Below are 17,428 nucleotides of genomic sequence, written 5' to 3'. Positions count from 1 at the left end.
TATCTCTCCTCTGATTGGCTAGGAGCACTGCGACGCCCCTCCACCGCTCTGCCGCTCACTGCCTCCCACCTCCTAACTGATGAGCGGTGATGTTGCGTCGCTTCAGCTCCGCCTCTGGGAGTTTCTCGAGCCAAGGTGGGCTGGTCTGTGAGTTTCTGCCTACGTAGGCAGAAAGATAATTCAAAATTCACCCGTTTTTCGGAGGGGGGGAGGGGGGATTTCTTTGCTTAGCTCCTGCAGACAATGGGGGCTGCAAAACAGTTTAATGTGCAGGTGTACACATTCAACTCGGAGAGACCTACTGTATTCCACAAAAAACAAGAAAAATCGGATTTTCGCGGAAGGTGAGCTTTAAAAACATTATTTAAGAAGTTCTTCTGGATTATATCCACACTGTTCAGCTTACACAAGTGTAAAATGTGTTTTAACACGATTTAACAGCTTTAACTATATTCCAAGCTGTTTCAATGATGGCCACAGTGTCCACTATACACACACAGACACACACAGCTTAACCATCCAAAAGACTGCTGCTTTAAAGAGAGCAAGATTAAATGCGCCACTACAGCTCATTCTTTGAGGCGTGAGCTTTTACACAGGAAGGATATGGAGGAGCAGAAGCATTAGCGGCCGCTAATCTCCGTGGCATTACACACACAGTGCTCACGGCCTTCAAAGCCAAGACTCTCACACTGCAGCCCTGCAGACCTACTGCACCTGATGTTTGTGTGTGTGTGTGCCAAGACACACGGTTCAGCTCAGTTCACTATCAGTCTGGATCTGGCGTTAGAGCAGGTGAAGCTGGACACTCTGCAAAGCTGAGGTGTGAGAACTTTGACCTGGAGAAGATCAGCGGCTACCAGAACCCGTCATCAGAAGAAGCTGCAGTATCACCTACACTCAGAGAGGACCTACAAAGACCACGACAGACCCACTCTAGAAGAAGAAGATAAGGGGGAGGAGGATGAAGAAACAACACTTTGTGAGAAACACCTTGTGCTTTGACCCTGCGATTGCCATCCAAGATCTGATGTCCCGAATGGTCAGAAAGCGACCACTGATGAAGGATTAGATGGCGGCTCACTGTGCTTCAACATTCGAGCTGCAGCTTCTAACTAGCACACCAGCAAGGTGGAGCTACAAAGTGTTTCTAATAAAGTGGCCAGTGAGTGTGTTATGAATGAATGAGAGTGTATGTAATAAAAAGGTATATAAGCTTGCTGTTATGGTTTCTGCTTGCTGTCTTCGGCCCGATGGCTACACATATCATCATTATTTCGTCATTTAAAATGCTGACAGCTCACTGGCTGCTCTATTGACTAGTGTGTGTAAGATGCAGCCCACTGCATTGAGCTGCACTGTACAGAAATATAAAAGATACAAACCAAAGTGTTTCATACATATACGTTTACTTGTATTTTATGTCAAAACTTTATCTGGTAATATACACCCATACCTGCATTTCAGGCCTAAAACACAATCCAAAAAAAAGTTGGGACGCTAACCAACACAAAAACAAAAGTATTCCAGGTGTTTTTTTTTTTTTGTCTTTCTGCATAAATGTCTTAAAGAAGTGCAAACATACAGGGTCACTGTTGCATTTTTTACTTCAACATTTCCCAAACACTTTTTCTGCCGCCATGCTAGTGCAGAATGTGGTTTGGAATTGTATGGCCCAAAAAAAAAGCTCTAATTGAGATATTCTGCTCACAATTAATGCTCATGCTCAAGTATACTTCTGTGCATATTTTCCTCCCATCTAAATCCTAACCATATATTGCTACAATCCCAACTTTTTTTAAATGCATGGAATGCATGGATTTATGTATAATAATACATGAAACAAATGTGCCTTATATGTTTCGCAGCTGTTAAAAAATCAATGAGCTGAAAGCAGATGTTTACATGCAGTTAGAACATGTTGTAAATCTCTGTTGTAGAGTGTATGAGTTTAAGTGTGTACCTAGCAGCAAAGTAGGGGAATAAAATCAGTAACAGCTGTGATGATGAGGATGGGCAAGGATGGATCAAGCAAGGTCACCACAAACACACCAACCACTGCCACCAAACACACATTCATAAAGAGAGTACAAAACATTTACAAGCACTTTATTCATACCCCTCAATTTGGACTTCATATACGTTTGTTTCAGCTTTTCCTGCTTATAAAAGTGCTTATAAAGGTTTTGTACAGTATTTATAAATGTGCAATAAACAGAGTATAAGGGCATATTTAGAATTGGCAATGGAATTTGTTGATAATGACACCATGAAGGAAAAAAGAGAGGACATTTCACTTTACCTTTCTGTTCCACTTCTAGATTAGGCATGAGAGAGTAAAAAAAAGAAAGAGAGAGAGAACAAGGACAATAAATTAATGATCCAACAAACTGATCAAGTGTCTCTTTCCCTGGCGCATACTGAACATTATTAGATAAAACCATTCATTATACAATCACCAGTTCCTCTGATGTCATAATTACACCGTCCGCAGCCTGTGGAGAGAAACCGAGAGGGAAAATCTACACTCGGGTGAGGAACGAACAGGAAAAAAGAATATGGGAGATATAGAAGACCCATTTTTTTGAGGAACAACAAATAAAATGCAATACAGATTTAAATAATCCAGTAATCCACACCAGAATGCAGCAAAACCTTCAAGTGGCATTTTTTAGCATGATAATGCTTGACTGTTTTTCTAAGGGCTGTCAACATGCATTTTTCAGCAGGATAATGCTCCCACACAAACATCAAGGGTTTCACAAGAATGTTTTAGTCAGATTTAGTCACTTTCTTGGTCAGTTCGGTAGCCAGATTTATCACTTTTTAAAAACGTATAGAACCATTTGGGATGTCAGCTTCAACAATCTACGACTGTGCAGGATCTACAGGTTCAGCTGCAACAATGTGATGTCTTAGGGAACCTATGTGTGCCGTGCCCAACTGCCCGAGGTGCGGCTTAACAGGAAACTATAGCCTCTTTTAGCTGTACAGTTTCTCCAATAAATATATACTTTCTGTGATATTATTTTGTCAGTGAGTTTAGATCAGAAATCAGACCGTGTGTGTGTCAGTGTATGTATTAAGGTGGTCACATGTCCACCCCCCAATACCCTGACCCATCACTGTCCCCCCAAGTGTGTGTGTATATATATATATATATATATATATATATATATATATATATATATATATAGTGTGTGTGTGAGTGTTCACTGTCCTTGTAATCCTTTATTTAATAAGTCAGGATTAACCCCAGTTACAGCCAGCTTACACCCCATATCCTCCAGTACTGGTGAACAGAGAGAGGGAGAGAGAGAGAGAGGGAGAAAGAGAGAGAGACTCTTTGAAATCAAGATGCACTGCACTGATACAATGCCAAAAGTCATGGAACAGCTTGGGAACACCTATACCTGAATGAGTTGTAAGGTGTTATCTTGTCAGTAAGACTGACTAAACACCGGCCAGCTTGTTCATGGCAAGTGGAGTTAGAGCAAGTCCTAATGTCGGGTGTTGCATTTACCACTCTCGATCCACAGTGCCATGTGTGTACCAGAAATACTGTGCATCATAGATGGTATTACCACCCACAGTGGACAGTGCAGTGAGTGGTAACGACCGTGACTGGATTGTATCCTGCAAGTCAGTGCAGTGTCCTTAAGCTTTCATGGGACATGGCAAAAGTCATGGGACAAAAACATGCATCATGGCCATGAAACATCTTGATAAAAATAGCGCAATTATTATTGCATTAAATTATTATATTATATTCTATATATTAAATTACTATTGTATTATTTTTTTCTGGTTAATAGTGTATGTCTCTCTCTCTTCTAAGTCTTCTAAGCGGTAAAGCCCTGAGTCCTGCCCGCAGGTTTCCACAGCGACCATCAGCACTGATCACCAATGTCCAACACATAAACTCTGCCAGAACGGAATCAGACAATTGAGTGGGAAGAACACTTTGTCACAAACCATAGAGCAGGACCGTGATTAAAGAGCTGAGAAAGAGAGACTGAAAGAGAGAGAGATATAGTTGGGTGAGTAAAACATAAAAAAAAAAAATCTCATATAATTATAAGCAGTATAAGTATATATGTAGCTATAAATATATACATACACTGAACATAGATAAATACACAAACACACATATAATAAAAAGTTTATCCTGCTTTTGATGGAATAACTGTCTCTCTACTGTCCTTGGAAGGCTTTTGGAGCTTTGCTGTGAGGATCTGATTACATTCAGTAAAAAGAGCAGTGTTAGTGAGGTGAGGGTTTTAAATAATTGTCAAATCATTCCACTTTCTCCCCAACTCCTCATCTCATCTCAAAAGTACTGGATAGAGCACACGCATTACAGAGAAGCAGTTCCATTGGTCAATAGTTGAAGCTAGGGGGGGCTTTATACCCTTATTACCCATGACTGAAATTAGGTATTGTGTTATTAGGTTCATTTTTATCAAATAGCTCCAGGTAGTCTCATTATATTGTCGGTACGTCTCTACAGAGACTCGAAAAGCTGTGAGTGTGCATTTACACATCTTTGCCAGCAGATTAATATTGTTCTCATTACAGACACACTAACAAAGCTACTGTGAATCACATAAGATACAGAGAGAGAAAGAGAGAGAGAGAGAGAGAGAGAGAGAGAGAGAGAGAGAGAGAATATGATATGAAACTTTCTGTGAGGGTAATAAGATTTGGAAAGGCTGTCATTGAAGGAGACACTTATAGATTTGAAGAAAGAGGGGGAGATTTAAGGGGGGCAGGGAAGGAGAGCATTAAACGAGAGCAGAAAGCAGCTGCTACAGAAATATCAGGTCTGATGTAAAACTTCGTTCACTTTGAATAAGCATCATATGAGCTTATTCAGGAGCACTAAATTCCTCTTTTTTTAAATACCTGAGTCAAATCTCTGCAACTCCTAAATACAGTCAGAGAAATGAATAAATAAGGGGTATTATGCTGTGTTTACACCTATAATTGGTTTGCTCTGGTTTGAATCAGTTTAACAACTTTGTAAACTTGGAGTTTTCCCTCTTGGTTCGTTTTGTTTTTCTTTTACACAGGGAAAATCCAAGTGCACCAAAATATGTCACAACAAACCATGTGACAACACTTTATAGCCCAGTGTTGGGGGTTTACACTCCTCAGGTCGATGCCCAGCACTAGACATGTTGGCATTAGGCTGCTCCAGAGCATCTATTCTATTGGCAGTGCTTTTGTATTGAGATTATATGCAGCTGAACTTCCCTCACTGTGGAAGACTGAGTTAGTGCTACAGTGACAGAGTGCCAGTTGAGAACACCCAAGAAAAACACACACAAACGACCTTTCCGAAATAACCAGACCACAGGCTGGGAGGAAAAGAGACAGAGATAGCGAAAGTGGAGCAAAGGGTAGAAAGACGAACATTTAAGAGAAAGAGAAAAAGAAAGAGAATAAGAGAGAGAGAAAGAAATTCAGTAAATATGTTACAGGTCAGTGTTACACCACTGACCTGTAACATATTCCACACTGTTACACTACGGACCAGTACTGTTACATCAACCATAACCCCACAATACTGATTATTAATATTATCATTTACTCTTTTCTGTAACAGCCTTGACCAATCACACAATTTACACTGTTATATCACATTCTTGTAACACACTATTATTACCTACTCATCTGTAACATGACCACTGTTGTTCTGCCACTGATGCATAACATAATGCATACGGTTACAGTACTGACCTGTACTACTGACCTTTAACACAGCTAGTTGTCTTTGTTACAACACTCACCTGTAACACATTCTATACAGTTATATATTTCACCTAAAGCACACTACACATTGTGACATCACTGACATGTAACATCAACAATAGACGTAAAAGAATTCATACTGGTACAGCAACGACCTGTAACACCCTCCACTGATCCAGAACACAATGTCATTACTACACTTAATATAAAGTATTTTATAAATTGGCAAAGTTGCTATTCATGATTAATGGCAATAAAGTTAATTGGTATATAGAAAAACTGAATTAAGAGAGAGAATGAGAGAGAGAGAGAGAGAGAGAGGTGGAGCTGAATGGTTAAAGGCCGTGTAGCTGCTGAAGCTGTGAGTAGGCACTTCCGCTCTTAATTAATGAGTCAAATTATACACACTGCTCCGAATAGCATGAGCCTGAGGAGAGGGGTTGCGCGCGCGCGCACACACACACACACACACACACACACACACACACACACACACACACACACACACACACACACCTATCTCTTCATCTCCCCCTGCCTGTCACCCCTCCTCTTCTCCCCTACATCTTATTTTTTTTCGCTCCATCTTTTCTCTACTGTTCTTCTTTCTCTGTCTCTCTCTCCCTCTCTCTCTCTTTCTCTCTCTCTCTCTTTCTCTCTCTCACTTGCTTTCACTCTACTGTATTATAACCTTGAGGCTATAGAGAGAATTGTGTGTGTGTGTGTGAATGTGAGAAGGACAGCGAGGGACTTTCTGTGACAGGTGTAACAGATTGGAGCTTGGACAACCAGTCCCACTAGGAAGAATCACACACTAACACACACACACACACACACAGGAAGAAACATGGTGTAACTAGAGCAGAAATAATTCAATATCCTTTTTTTAAACATATTCCTGATACACTGTGTTTGTGTATTTGTGTGTGTGTGTGTGTGTGTGTGTGTGTGTGATGAATTCAGTAACCGGTGATTCAAAGGAAAGCATCCATCAAGTGGCTTTAGACTCTGATAACCAATCACTGTAACACACAGCAGTAATCACACCCTTTCTGAGCACTTTGACAGCCTCTCTCTCTGTCTCACACACACACTTTAATAATACGCTTCTTAAAAAAAAAAAAAGAAAAAAAAAAAAGAATGCAATCTCCAAAGCTGGTTTGAGTGATCCATTCTTAATGCACGCAGTGTTACTGATACAAAGCACCACAAGCTATAACTGTATTTAATAGCACCCCTTGTGGAAAATTATAAGCTTGCTTTTATGTGACAGTTTGGTTCACATCGAGTTTCATATCTATAACACATAAAGTCCCTCATTACACAGAGTGCTGAAACAGAACACCCAGACAAATACTCTTTTAACCCTTAAAGAACTACCAAAAGTGAACACACCTGGACTCAACTTTCTGTTCATACATTGGTATTGCATTAAACAGTACTGTAATCAAGCATTATAATCAGTTGTGAAATGTATTGAGTAACATTGTTTGCTGATGCATTATAAATACTGAAAAACAACATAGAAAAAAAGGGAAAAATATCACCAGCTGGCTGCTGGTGAACATGGTTTTAAATGTAGTCAGGTTGTCACTGCTGGGAAGGAATCTGATCAGTGTGGAGATTCCTGAGCACCCCTTTAACGGAAGTGAAGAGTGAAATTCTATGTTATCTGGCTAACGACTAGCCAGCGGCTGATCATACGCTCAACCTCAGATTACTATCACCACATGCCTGAAGCCCCTGAACACTCGGAAGAAGAGAATTCCCAAAGGATTTTATAAGTTATTATAAGTTCAAAACGTATAATATAACCTAATATGTAAACATTTGGTGAAGTTGTTTTTAAACAATATTCATGATTCATGATCAGGATATATATATATAAAATTAAAGGTTTTTGTCTGTATTCTGGCCTTACGTCACACCAGCCTGGTTTTTGATTGCCTTTTTTTCCCTCCCATTCACATGTATTTAGATATTTTTAAATACATATTTTGATTGCATTTTGAATGCCTGTTTACATGCATCACATTGTTTTGGCAGCTCCAGCCACACCTGCTGTTTCTTTCTCTACTGCTTTAGTGCTGCCTATCCAGCAAACACATGGTGTTTGGTGTGGTTAGTGGTGTTTGTTAGCTCTGTTATTCACAGTATGGTCTGAAAGCTGCTCTGTGGAGAGTGGTCTTACCCGATTACTGGGGTTAAAATTAATCAAACCCTTTCCTCCACAAGCTTTAGCTCCACATTTTACAAATATGAATAAAACTCAAGACTGGCCAGGTCGAGAGGACCCAGAGCCAGATATTATCCTGACTGGTTGCTGACGATGCTGAGTGTCTGCAGCTGTGCTTCAACCCCAGAATTAAATCTAGTGGCTAAACGTGAAACTTTAGGTTCCTGTGGTGAGTGAGCCACACAGTGCTTCCGTAAACCTCAATTCCTGATTTTTAACTGATCGCCTTTCAAGATCTGCTAATTAGAGAAATATCAATACATAGCCGATCTATCTTACCATCTGTAGTATAAGATTGAACAGATTATATATAGACATTATATATAGACATATGCTTGTAAAGGTGTCATAAGTACTCATATTCATTACTCTGTAGGTAGAAGTATAGATACTAGGGATTAAAATACTTCTGTAGCAGTTGAAGTATCAAGTCAAGGGATTTACTAAATTCAAAGTGTAAAAGTACTGGTTTCAAAACTCCTTACAGTTTAAAAGCATTGATGAGTGTATGTTTATATTTTTCATCCAACCACAATCCAATCATATTCATTCTATCCAGATAGATAGAATTATGTGGGTTTTTTGAATGATGAGTAGCCAGAATAAAAAACAAGCTGAGATGAAATAGGAGAAATTAGGCTATTTTAAAAGTGTAAGGAGTAGAAAGTTTAGATAAGTGTGAAAATGTAAGGAGTAGAAATAAAAAGTTGTCTGAAAAATAATTACTTCCGTAAAGAATTGGACAGCTCACCAATAAGCAGATTCATGGCCAGGTATGGTCTGTCCCCTCATTATTTTATGACTAATTAAACATAAAAAGTCTGGATATCTGGGTATTTGTTAAAAAAATTGCTTTTTGTCTTTTAAGCACCTGTCTTCATTAAAACCCTAAAAAACAAAGCTTTTCAAAACTTTGCTGTGTGGACAGGGAATATGCAGCTATAAAAAGATGCTGGTGTCACAACACATGCATGTTTCTGGATTAATCTCAAACTACATACAGTATGCCACAAAATTACAACATCTACTCGCTAATGTTTCGGAAATGTTTTTTAGACACTTTTTTTTAACAAGCTATTCAGGGAAGATAATGAGCAAAAACTTTAGCAAAATTTGTCTTTTTCACTCTTTAAAAACCACAAAGTAAGCTAATCGGAAGTGAGTCAACCAGACACAGGCAGCACAGCAACTCACAACAGTCCTTGACAACATTTGTCCCCAAGATTTGTCCTCAAAAAGAAAGAGCTCACAATAAGAAAAAACAATGAAGCAAAAAAGGTTCCAGCTATCTACATTGGATAGATTTTTAAACAAAGCTAAACTTGCATACGCAGACATTTCAGCAGCCCATTAGATCCAACATTCCTCCCAAATATTCACATTTTCTGATATATGAACAACTGAAAATACTGTTTTATTAAAAGTATATAATGATCATTATCTTGAGTTGATGAGTTTCTTTGATTTTACCAAATTGAAAACATTTGGAATATAATCAAAAGGAAGATGGGTGATCACAAGCCTTCAAACCAAGCTGAACTGCTTGAATTTTTGTACTAGGGGTGGAATAAAGTTATCCAAAAGCAGTACGTAAGACTGGTGGAGGAGAACATGCCAAGATGCATGAAAACTGTGATTAAAAACCAGGGTTATTCCACCAAATAAAGATTTCTGAACTTTTAAAACTTTGAGTATGAACTTGTTTTCTTGGCATTATTTGAGGTCTTGCTCTGCATCTTTTTTCTTATTTCAGCCATGTTTTATTTTCTGCAAATACATGCTCTACATGACAATATTTGTATTTGGAATTTGGGAGAAATGTTGTCCGTAGTTTATAGAATACAACATAAATGTTAATTTTAATCAAACTGAAGTGGTCTCTACTTCTTTTCCAGTGCTGTATATATGAAAAATTAACAGAAGTATTTGGATTCAGCCTCTGCTTGGCCAACCCCCTTAGCAGCTTTCTGGCTCAGCTCTAAAACTAATTCCCGTTGCAGGTGATCCTTGAAATCTCCATTATCTAACCAACACCTGACCGCGTGTTTAATCCTGCCAGGGTCCGATTCGCTGTCCACCTGCACTTTATTCCAGCCAATCAGTGCATGTTAATTAGCATAGAGCAGACAGGAGGCTGGAGCTGGTCTTACTAATCGTGTTACCCTTGAAAGCCGGGACCAGAGCGGCGTCTGGGCTGAGACTGCCTGAGCGCGGGTAAATGACCCCTGGCCGACAGGCACGTCATCATGGTGACGCGTGGAGGGATGAACAATCGCTGTGATCAGTGGAGGAGCACAGGTGCTGCAAAACATCACAGGCTAATGTGACGAAAAGAGATCAGCATATGCATGGAAGATTGATTACACAAGCATGTGCACACACACACGAATGTGTACACACATATTCAACAAGAAAAGAAGAGAAAGGCTTCTGTGGATTGAAAAAGAAGCAAGTTTCATGGTTAGGTTTAATTTAAAGGACCTAACTGTAACAACTCATTAAAAAATCAGGATGTGTTACTAGATAAGAAGGAAAGTTTAAGTTTAAGCACTGGCATTCAGAGCAGAATTCTGCTTGTGTTGTAGCCTCTGATCCAAACCACTGCCCTTTCCTTATTCTTTGTCCTATTTCACAAACCCCAGGCTGCCAGGTATTAAACACAACAGCAGGCAAACAAAGCATACTGTAGCTTTGGCGTCCTTAAAAACTCTACGACCAGAGATGAGGATTATACATTAAAAGTAAAGTACACATTAGAAATGGATTTGATTGGAGGAGACTTAAAGCTTGGACCCCAGAAGGACTACAAAGAGAATTCTCCTGAACAGACCACCAAGCACTGAGCTTCAGCTAAGATTATCTAACCATAGATAGATAGATAGATCGATAGATAGATAGATAGATAGATCGATAGATCGATAGATAGATAGATAGATAGATAGATAGATAGATAGATAGATAGATAGATAGTTTACCATAACCACTAGTGCTCACATATATTCTTAGTGGTCCACGTGGAGCTGGTGGTATTTTAGAAAGATAAAGTGATCCAGTGCTAACTAATGGAATCAAGCTAGAGCATGCTAATGTGAACTACATTCAGTCACAATGGAGGGACAGATGGGCTACGGCTGTTTGCTACCTCAGCAGCAGCCAGAGTGTCAGAAACTCTCTATATTGAAGCTTATGAAGCTTTTGAGTTGTTTTCAAAGTATGTTTTAGGTCATTATCCATCTGCACAGAGAATCCCTTCCTCTCTGGGACTGTTCTTGAATTGATGCTGCGAATAATTGTTTTCCACCAATGGGAAAATTCTGCATGTCCTTCATGGTGTTTCAGACCTTTTTGTGTTCACAATTATTTTTTTTCAATGTACCATATTGTTTATTTGGCCACTCTTAAGGTCTTTACTAACTTTCTGATTGGTTTGTTTTTTCCTGACTCATGATGGCCTTCCATTACCTGAATGGACGGCAATTTGAAAGTTTCCCTGGAACACAGCCTTGAAATCTCCTTTGGGTCTTTTATGACTTTAAATAGTAATGAAATAATGAGGGAACAGACCATACCCGGTCATAAAACTGCTTATCAGTGGTTGCTTTAGAGCCTGTGAATTGAGAGGATTATGTATACATTTTTGTGTTATATAATAATACATATAGATGTCTATATGTTTATAATCTGTTCAATGCTATAGACTAAAGGTAGCTTGCTCATTACTGAAGTGTTTTGACTTTTAAAAGATAGAGAGACAGAGAGAGAGAGACAGAGAGAGAGAGAGAAAAAAAGAGAGAAAGAAGCAGGTGTGGCTGAAGCTGCCAAAACAATCAGCTCATACTCTATTATCCTCATAAAGCTGTTAATGCTGTGCAGGCCATTGGCTCTGCTATTACAACCTGAGCTGGACACAGGCACTGAGAACCCTGGGAGAATAATACCACTAGCTCAGTTAGCTAGATAGGTTGTAATGTTAGGAATCACCATCACAAGACACTCTTAAATAGTAAGAATAGACTTCAAATGGTGCTTAAAGTGAGGCTAAAAGGAGAACCACATATGGTTCTGTAAAGAACCATGTGCTTTATAGAAATCAAATATTTAAAATCAATTGTTTTTAGGCCTTACAAGTTTTTTCACACACATACTGAATAATAGCATAGCACACAGCACAGTTAACAGAAAATAAGGTATACATGTTTAGTTCAGATAAGCAATTTCAGTTAAATATCATATAGCAGACTTTTTATTTTATTTTATTTAGTTTTTTTTTTTTTTTTTTTTTTTTTAGAAATAACAGCCTCTAAATGCTTCCTATAGCTTTCAATGAGAGTCTGGCTGAAGGTATTTTGGATCGTTCTTCTTTACAAAACATTTCCAGTTCAGTCAGGCTTTCAAGCACGTACAGCCCACTTTAAATCACCCCACAGATTTTCAATAAAGTACAGGTCTTGGGACTGAGTGGAAAATTGTTTTAAGTTAATCCCAAAGGACAGTCAACAGAACTTACAATATGAACCTTAATTAGGTCGGCCAACTCCAGCTCAGTGTAGTACTCCAGCACAGTGTAGTACTCCAACAGAAATGGTTGAGCAAATAGATATTTTACTAGTACAATTAATCAAATTACAACATTCACAGCTAATTTAAAGCTACAGTGGGACCTTACCATCATCAACAGATCTATAGAAGAGTGCACCAATCGGTTTCTCTTACTCTTTCCTTCTAATTTCCCTGCATTTGCTTTCTGAGGCAATGCCAACATGAAAGGTAGAAGACGACAAAATAAAGAAGGAAAGAAAAAGGTACAACAAAGGCTCCCCAAAAGCAGCGTGTAATTATGCATCATTTCAGAATTAATTATACTGTATACATTGGGGTCAGCAGATTTTTCCAAGGAAACAGCAAGCAAAAACAGCTCTAATTGCTAAAGCCTGGGGAATGGAACGTAGCCAAGGAGGAAACAATACAAAGAGAGAGAGAGAGAGAGGATGGAGAAAGAGGCTCGAGAATGGAGTGCATTTTACATGGAGCTGGGGTTATTTTCCAGCTGACATCATGTACTGAACATTATCTGCACTGGAGTGAATGAATGAAAAGCTGTAAACATGCAGTCAGTAATTGTAGCGTATGTGCATGGAAATGTGTTCGTGCTCAGAAGGAGAAAGAAGGAGGAGAAGATGCTGGAAGATATTCAAAACAGGAAACAGAAACATCTTCCTAAAGCACAAAAACCCTTGGTGATTCATCAGTTACAACATTTATGTCCCCAGGTTAGGACTGCACGATATTGGAAAAATCTTACATTGTGATATATATATATATATATATATATATATATATATATATATATATATATATATATATATATATATATATATATATATATATATATTGTTTTAGATAGAAAAAAATAAATAAATACAGGGAGTCACTAGATTTTATAACCAGAAGTCAGTGGCCCAATTTTTTTTTTTGTATTTGTAAACCAAAATTATTTGGATGAAAATACACTGCCTGGCCAAAAAAAAAAAAAAAGTCTTCACCTGGACTTAACTAAGCAAATGTTCTGGGGTTGCTGTAGTTGGTAGACGAATAGATGGACAAATAGAAACATAAAAACATGTAAATGTTGGATGACTATTGGATTGGAGATTTTGGATGAAGCACCACCATCATTATTTCAGAGAACATAGTTCCATGCTATCCATTGCCCTGAAAAAGCTTCATCATACCCCTCTAGTCCAGGTTCTTGTTTATTAGACAAGCTTAGATTAGACAAGCTGTGTGTGTGCATTTAAACATCCGTGCCAGCAATGGGGGCAACTTAAAGAAGCGGTCAGCAAACAGTTGGATGTAATAAACAGGGTTGCCATCTCCCACACATCATAGATACACAGGAAGACATACAACTGCAGAGGAGATGAATGCTTATTTGTGTTGTGATGTTTTGTGTGTGTGTGTTTGTTTGTATGTCCTGGACAAGCTAATGCTTTAGACTGACAGTGCTTTAGTTCCCTTTCCTTCCCTCTGAATACAGATGGTGCAAGAGCAGCAGTGTGTGTGTGTGTGTGTGTGTGTTCTTGACATGGTAAATGCCTCTCAGACTCGGACACACACACTACCTGTATCTCAAACTCCCTTTCTCCCCCTATATCATTTTCTTTCCATCTCTCTTTCTCTCTCCCTCTTCTTCTTTTTGAGAAACTAAGGCAGCTGTTGCTCTTTTTTTCCTGACAGAGCACCTTTCAGACTGGAATACTGATGTTACAGCAAGGGGGGTGTATAGAGAGAGATAGAGAGAGTGAGAGGAAGAGAGCGAGAGAGAGAGAGAGAGAGAAAGAGAGAGAAAGAGAGAGAGGGAGAGAGAGGGAGCTCATCAATGTCTTAATAGAGGGCTTCTTATACCTGAGTGGAGACTTTGCTTTGGATGGCTGCTCACTTTATTACTGCCTGTCACCATATAGGGCTTCAAGAACATTCCGCCATGTCACTAGTGCACTTCCACTTTAATATTCCCTAATATATTTCCAAAATACTCCATATTTTTCTATCCCCCCCCCCATTCTTTTGTCTAAACTATTCCACTGTTTTATTCCTCCATTACACTTTCATAACATTCCATTCTTCTACTTCTACATTCCACTCTTGCACTTATTTAAAATGACATTATTCTGCTTCTAAAAGGTTCCTTTTCTTTAATTCTGCAACATTTTACCAATCAACATCTGTGCAATGTTATTTATAAAACCATCAAATACTCCACTTATTCAACATTCCACCATTTTAATTAACATACTCCATTATTACTATTCTATTATATTTTATTCTATTATAATTTCTACAACCTATGGTACAATGCATGTGACATTTCAATATTCCTCTTCCACTATGTTACATCTTTACTAATCTAAATTTAAAACAGTAAACAGTGTTTTTTACTGCACTGCTACTACTGATATTACATTTAAACCATTTCAATATCCCACTTCAACAACATTCCAGTTTTCCAGATCTGTACCATTCTAATACTCCACAACTGCACTTTTATTCCATTGTTCCACTTCTATAATGTTCTACTAATCTGCTGACACAGAAATTCACAGCTCCAGAGATTTAGCTTTCATTTATTTCACTTTTCCAACATTCCAGCATTTTAATAATGTGAAATTCCATAATTAGACTTTAATGATATTCCACTATTCCACTTTTAAATTTCAAAATTCTTTTCTTCAATAGTTTAATTCTATAACATGCCATATTTGTACTTTTGCTGTATTCAATGAATCCACATCTAACAGAACTGCTCTTTCACATGTAAAACATTCCAATACTCTTCCATAATATTCCACTATCCCCCATCTACAGGGTTCAGCTATTCCTTATTATACTTCAAGAAAGTATTTTACACATTCCAATATTATATACCAACATTCTGCGGTTCCGTTCCTACTAAAGTTCCATTACGTTTTCACTGTACTTTTCCACTGATTCGACTGAACCACAACCTCCTACTACTGCACTTATTCAACATGCCGGCATTTCATTATTACAGCATTCCACTTTTATGACACTCCATTATTCCGCTTCTACATTCCACAATTTCACTTCTGCAGCCTTCTGCTGTTACACTACTACATGCTGCAGCATTCCACTACTTTACATCTAAAACATCCCAATAATGCATTTCTACAGAATTCCACTACTTCACTGACACAGCATTCCGCAAATACTGCCCACAATTCCACTTCAACATCCCACTGTTCCGCTTCCACAACATCGCATTATCAGACATTAATCAAACCCCCACCCTTTCCCCTCACGGCACCTGCCTCAATTATCTGCTGAAAGAACACACGTCTGTCTCTTCCCACTGCCATCCCTCCACCTCTCTCCTCTAATCTCTCTCTCTCTCTTCTTCTCTCGCGCCCTCTCTATCTCTCTATCTGTCCATCCGTCTCTGCCTCTGTTTTGCCATCCATCCATCTGCCTTCACACAATCTCCAATCGCTCCTTACTGTCGTCCATTCTGATTGAGTGTGACAGCGTTGATGTGTACTGAGGTGGAGCCGTCAAATGAGCACCCACACTCACACTTACACAAATGTACACACACTTACAGGCTCACTCATACAAACACACACACACACACACACACAAACATACACACACACACTTTGATAGTTCATATCTCTGCAGGGAATTCCGAGGAGACTAAGCCGGATCGGACTGGAGAATTAGCGCCATCAAGCTCGTTAGAGTGTTTGCGGTGTCCTAATTGACGGCTTTATTAATTAGCTGTCGATGGGCAGATTAGTGGCTTTGAAATTTACACCCATCAAATGTTAGAGAGAGAGGAGAGATAACGGACAGGGACGCGTGTGGAGTGTGAGATTTCAATTATCTGATAGCTCCTTTCCAGGTATTCCAACAAATGAAATTCTGATATTTCTGGCTTAATCTTTAAAAGTCTGGATATCATAAAATAACCCTGTGCTATTCCAGCCAGACACTGCCAGTCATGATCATTACCAAACACTGCACTGTCCACCGTGGGTGGTAATGCCTTCTTTAACACATTCTTAGTGGATCAAGGAATGTCACAGTAAATGGCTGCTTTTTAGAAACTTCAGACATGAAAATGTTAATTCATTAGGCTTCAACACTCAGGTTAGTTTCATTCAAAAGACAAAAGTCCTGCCGCCTTGCCATGAGCACATTAACCAAAATTCAATCTCACACACAACTTATAACCCGCAGGTGTGGGTGTTCCTAAGTCACCCCATGTGGTAACACCCCATGATAGATTTACAGTACATATTTCCTTAACATCTATGCCAGTGTAAAGGACACACAGGTTACACTGTGACGGTTTAAAATGGGCATACTGTACAGGGTGAAGGTAAAGGGAACTTAAATGAGCTTTAAGGGAGTCTGGGGTTTAATAAACAGTGTGTGAGTGAGTGAGCTAATTTGAATGGAGAATCCAGTGTGTTCTAGAATAGGTCACCGCTGCGTTAAGGCCGCAGGGTCTGAAGGTAGAGAAGCATCACGTTCTGTATTCCAGCCAGAGAAATATACCTGCTGGCTGCAGATAACATTACAGCAAATCTATCACAGCCAGCCGCTATCGCTGCCTATCTGGCAACTTAGTCATTTTGACACACTATAGCACTTAGCTACTTTATCATATGGATCCGCTTAAGGGACCCTGGCCATTGTGGACTTTATATACACACACACACACACACACATACACACACACACAGTTGAAAATTTATGAGTTGAATATCAGTGAGAGAATTTTATCAGCTGAAATACGAGGACAGAAATAAATCAAACCAGAAGCTAAATCTTAACAAAAGGTAAAGGTATGTGTTTTGGTGTTTGTGAAGGAGAGCAAATTAAATATGAGTGTGTGTGTGTGTGTGTGTGTGTATT

At 38.9% G+C, this 17,428-nt stretch overlaps 1 protein-coding gene across 32 annotated transcripts in view; it reads right to left on the bottom strand.

Annotated features, from left to right (window-relative positions):
* Nucleotides 1-17,428, bottom strand: part of LOC103047288 (adhesion G protein-coupled receptor L3) — a 365,140-nt gene that overhangs the window by 139,137 nt on the left and 208,575 nt on the right. For 26 of the 32 annotated variants that reach the window (XM_049472032.1, XM_049472031.1, XM_049472044.1 and 23 more), the window contains one exon: nucleotides 2,303-2,317. The exons of the other annotated variants lie outside the window; for them this stretch is intronic. In XM_049472032.1, the coding sequence (XP_049327989.1) occupies nucleotides 2,303-2,317 (15 nt within the window). The remainder of the gene's footprint in view (nucleotides 1-2,302; nucleotides 2,318-17,428) is intronic. 32 annotated transcript variants of the gene reach the window in all.

Source organism: Astyanax mexicanus, chromosome 25 (assembly GCF_023375975.1).
Source record: "Astyanax mexicanus isolate ESR-SI-001 chromosome 25, AstMex3_surface, whole genome shotgun sequence".
NCBI lineage: Eukaryota > Metazoa > Chordata > Actinopteri > Characiformes > Acestrorhamphidae > Astyanax > Astyanax mexicanus.
Note: the sequence above shows the minus strand (reverse complement) of the source record. Positions and strands in the feature narration are given on the sequence as shown.